Genomic DNA, 4,965 nt, shown 5'->3' on the forward strand with positions numbered 1-4,965 from the left:
TAAAGGGGGATGATAATTAGGATAATAAAATGTGAGTTATGATAGAAGAAGTTGTGTAACTTCAACCAGTTGTTTTCATCATAGGACATTATAAACATTCCAGTGTGGCTGGAGCTTTGAAAATACAATCATTCATCCCCTTCCAGCACTATTAATTAATGAATGGGCCTCAGGTCAGGTCTGGGAGGGGGTCTATATCATTTCAAATTCCCTCGAAAAAGGGGAAGGGACGCTTATAGGGGGCGAAGCAGTTATTATGGCAAATACAGTACCACTGAAGTATTTGAAATGTTTGAATATTTCTAAAAAATAATTGTTTGAATATATAGATTTACTTATCACTAATCCAATCAGACTTTGAACAGTCGGGATCTGGTTTACTTTCTGCATCCAGAATAGCAATTGATTATCGTTTTTGTCCTGATTATTTTCTATGACATACTTCAGAATAAAGTACTTTTTACTCCTATTCCGTCTTTGCATATTGCAGAGTTATCTGCCTTGTGAGCAGGTATTGATTGTTACGTCATTAGTTTGTGTTAGAAAATAACGTCGTTTTCTCAAACATTTATGACGTTACTCTCACAAACAAATGACGCAACAATCAATACCTGCTCACAAAAGCAGATAACTCTGCAATACAAAAAGACAGAATAATCAAACACACACATCCATGGAACATAAATTTAAAAAAATCATGAAAAGGAAAAAAATAAAAACCTACCGCTGTTCCTGGTTTACAAAGCAACTTGACAGCCATGCCTTTTCTATTTCCTGTAAGAAAATGTTTAGAAAAATTAAGTTAAATAATTATGATGCAGGGGCACTTTAAATATCCTACAATTAAAATAGTTACCTCTCAAATACTGCATAAAGAATTTACCTGAAGGAAGGACCGAGAAAGTAACCTTCAATTTATTTTTCAATTAAAACTTCATAATGGACAGTATATTGTGAAACATGTGCCATTCATAGATGACCTGCAAATTTAAACAGATTATCCAAGGAAACCCAGCTGTCAAACCAAACATGATAACATTTAAAACAAATGTTCAAACTGAACATCAGCCACCTGCTGCGACATAAGCACATATAAACAATTTATACAATGAAACCTGTCTTAATCAAACATCATCAGCACACATAAAAAGATTATTATTTCTTTAATTCTTAATTATTCATTAAAGTAAATTACATTGTTAAGTTCAGTTTGTATTTAGTGGATACAAGCTAAAGGCAAACAATATGGATGTGAAGAAATGCTAGTATAAATGTAAGAATTAATATTTCATTGCTTCTTTGGCCTGTAAGTAAAAGGAACTGACCAGGAAGTAATTTCAACAAACTGCTGTGCAAGTCACTGAACATACATATATTTATTCTCTATGCTCGCTTCCCTATAGAAACAAAGGAAAAATTCAATATATAATATCATCAGTTTTATTACAGGTTTCCAATCCTTGTTATGAAATCTAACTGGTTTTCTGTCCGATACTGACAGCAAAAGTAGGGACTAACGAGGCTTAATGTTTTATTGATGGAGGAAAAATCACTATCTCCTATATTTTTCCTCTTAATTAGCTGGAAAAGCCTATGGTCCATAAATAATCCCACTGTAAACATTTTCTTCCTGTTTTTCATAACATACTTGATTATTCACCCATGTTTATTTTTTCTCAGATTTCCCAAGGTCATTCATGTTGCTGTAAATGAGTATTACCTACCAATTTAAGGCCCTTCTTGACTAGGATCTGTACTTTTCTGCAGCTGAATATCCCTGTGCGTCCAATCTTGACCGAGACCCCAGCGTAGTGTTGTAGCAGCCATTGGATCAGATATGCCAGAATACTGCAGTCACATAATAGTAATGATTGAAGAATGATTGGCTAAGCAACACAGTAGGTGTACACCGTTTGTCATAGCTTGAAAAAAGGACCCATTAGTCTGTCTTGAAACATTGCAACACCTCTTACTGAAGATAGTAGGTGTGTTTCCCGTTTTTCAAACTCATCTCATTTACAACTTAACTTCTTTCCCTATTTCCTTTTTTTCACTGAAAATAATCCAAATTCTTCCTGCAATGATTATGCATCATGATCCATTTTTATTTTCAATTGTTGTTTTTTTAATAGGAATGTGTAAGATAATGCATTTTACCTGCGTTTTAAGGATCCACATGTTCTTGTATAGATATAATGTACATATTAAATAGATTTGTATCAAACTAACCATAACATAAGTACATGTGTGTTAAAATATTGCTTAATCTATTTAAACTTAAGTAATGAAACACCCCCCGCCTTCTTTGTCTGAACGGCATAATGATGGGCGATGACACTTCCGTTGACCAGGTAGCTCAGTTGCTTAGAGGGGACAGTATAACAAGCTCAGGGATCGAAATTGGTTTAAAGCATGCTGATTTTTTTTACGCTCAGAACTAAAATTGTTGTTGATCATATTTTGTTTATTTCACTCTAATTTTCATAGAAGTCCCACTTTTCAGAAAAATAATCTATCAAAGCTATAGCAATACCGAACCAGTGCAATTTGTTAAGTTTTGGGTAGTAATATGGGGATCATAATGTCATTAATAAGATTCACAAAATCCCAGCGGCACAGAGTCTACCAAATTATGTCTACCGAATTAAATTGGGCCTTGAAAGATTTAAGTTCAAATGGATGTCAAAAACAAAGATTCACTTCAAGAACGTCTAAATGCTTGATGACTTTATTTGGGTCCGTCGATTTACCCAATACAACTAATACAAGTGCCGATTTACCCAATACAAACATTGATTTACCCAATACAACCCAATACAAAAAGTAAACACCAAATGAAACTGATATACCAAATAAGTATACAATTAAAGTTAAATATATGTAGATCTTAATCAGGCGTTCTTGTAAATGTATTTTTATTATTTATGAAGTAAATAATGACGGGAATGATATACAATAATTAATCGTTGTTACATTGGAAAAATTATAGCAAGATATATTTCATCATTTATGAAGTAATTATATCATTTACCACGGAAATGATAAACAATAATTTATCGTTGTGATATTGGATAAAATATAGAAAGATGGATGTCATTGTTTATGAAATAAATTATCACAGGAATGATATACAATAATTTATCTTTGTTATATATATTGGATAAAATATGAAAAAATGAATTTAATTATTTACGAAGTTAATTATCGCGGGAATGATATACAATAACTTATCGTTATCATATCGGATAGAAAAATGAACTTCATTTTTTATAAAGTAAATTATCACGGGAATGATTTACTATAATTTGGAAAGAAATCAAAGAAATACAGAAGTTATTGTTATTTGTAGCTAGCATCACCTGTCAACCAATGGTCAGGTGTGAAACTGGTTCAGATGACACCTGGCCAAAGCCATACCTAAATACATGTCAATCACATAACATGTAGATGTTCTTCATTCATTCATTCTTTATTAACCAAAAGCACTTAGATACATATATACATATAACCACGGAATTAGATTAAAGTCTGTGATATAACATTATCTAAACATAATAAGTATAGACAGGAGAGTGACATCACAGTATACATAAAACACTGTTCAATAATGTGTATATATATGTGTTAATAAATCATTGTTTTTCGTTATTGTCCTATCTTCCACACATAACTTCAAAATATTAATGAAATTAAAATAATTGGATATCGGTATATATAGGAAAAGACTTACATGTATTTAGGCTAAGCCTGTTGTCTGGTCCCTTTGTTAATACATGTATTGTCATATTTCTTCTATAATAATTGTATTTATCTGTGTTTGTATTAACAATGAAATAGATTGAATCAAGGATTTCTAAATAACGACGATATTGCCAAAAAATACCCGGATCTGCACAACATCGTTAGTCCGTTACACATAATATATACGTCTCTGCTTGTATATATTTGGTACATTTAACTTTATACTGGATAGTATTGGGGAAATCAATACTTGTATTGGGTAGTATTGGTTTGTATTGGGTAAATCGACACTTGTATTGGGTAGTATTGGGTAAATCGTTGTGCCACTTTATTTTTTAAAGAAAGTAAATTTTATCTTTCATTCCTACCTTTTATCAGGCTGCCCCAACACCTCCTCTTATAATGATACATTTATTGTTGGGGGTTTTCAGAGACTAGTTTTCATGTTAAAACATAACTTATAGGATACAACATCCTTGTGTGTACTAACTTGGCAAATGTATCTAGATATTATTCAAATGATTGCTTTAGACATGTCAACTGTAATTAATTGACATGAACTTTACAGTACATATCAATTAGCATAACACAAGGGTTTGGCGTGTTTATTTTTAAATTAAAATATGTAATAACTTGTTTCAATAATCAAAGTCATGCCACTTGTTTTAAATGACTGATTACATAGGCCATATCTATAGAATCTATAATTACTTAATTTGTTTATAAAGTCATGTGCAGACAGCTTATTTCAACAGCTGCATGTTGAGAATGTATATCATTTAATTCATATTTATTCTATTTTTTCATTTTATATCAATAAAACGTTCAATGATGAATCATTTCATTTTAGAAAAACAAACTGTCATTTCGTACTTTTAAGACAAATTACAGAAAAAGCAAATTAATAACGTTAGGTTCGGTTGACGTACTAAGATTCACGTGAACTCGAGCTTATAAAAAACACTTCCTTTGAGTTAATACCTTGTAATCAGCCATATTATGATAATTATATAGAGAATTGTCCATAAGTAGGATGGCATAATCGTTTGATTTCGGTCACTTGTTCTCTAAATCGAAATGTCGGACACCAATTCATCTCCACATTCCCGACATAAACTGTCCCTCAGCTGTGTTCCATAGACGGTAGGACTTCCATGTTGCTTGTCTAATGTAGGTCAACTCCCATGTGACCCTATTCAACCAATCAAAACAGCTGGCCTTGCC

The 4,965-nt window shown here is 32.0% G+C and overlaps 1 protein-coding gene across 2 annotated transcripts in view; it reads right to left on the reverse strand.

Moving 5' to 3' along the window:
• Window positions 1-4,914, reverse strand: part of LOC110452815 (protein KIAA0100-like) — a 61,520-nt gene extending 56,606 nt beyond the window's left edge. For both annotated transcript variants that reach the window (XM_021501505.1, XM_021501504.1), the window contains exons 1-3: window positions 4,723-4,914; window positions 1,725-1,848; window positions 725-774 (exon numbers count right to left, since the gene is read on the reverse strand). In XM_021501505.1, coding sequence (XP_021357180.1) covers window positions 725-774; window positions 1,725-1,848; window positions 4,723-4,781 — 233 coding nt within the window. In that variant the 5' untranslated portion in view covers window positions 4,782-4,914. The remainder of the gene's footprint in view (window positions 1-724; window positions 775-1,724; window positions 1,849-4,722) is intronic.
• Window positions 4,915-4,965: the final 51 nt, after the last annotated feature.

The sequence above is a fragment of the Mizuhopecten yessoensis genome, unplaced genomic scaffold, assembly GCF_002113885.1.
Source record: "Mizuhopecten yessoensis strain PY_sf001 unplaced genomic scaffold, ASM211388v2 scaffold6893, whole genome shotgun sequence".
In the NCBI taxonomy this organism is placed as follows: Eukaryota; Metazoa; Mollusca; class Bivalvia; order Pectinida; family Pectinidae; genus Mizuhopecten; species Mizuhopecten yessoensis.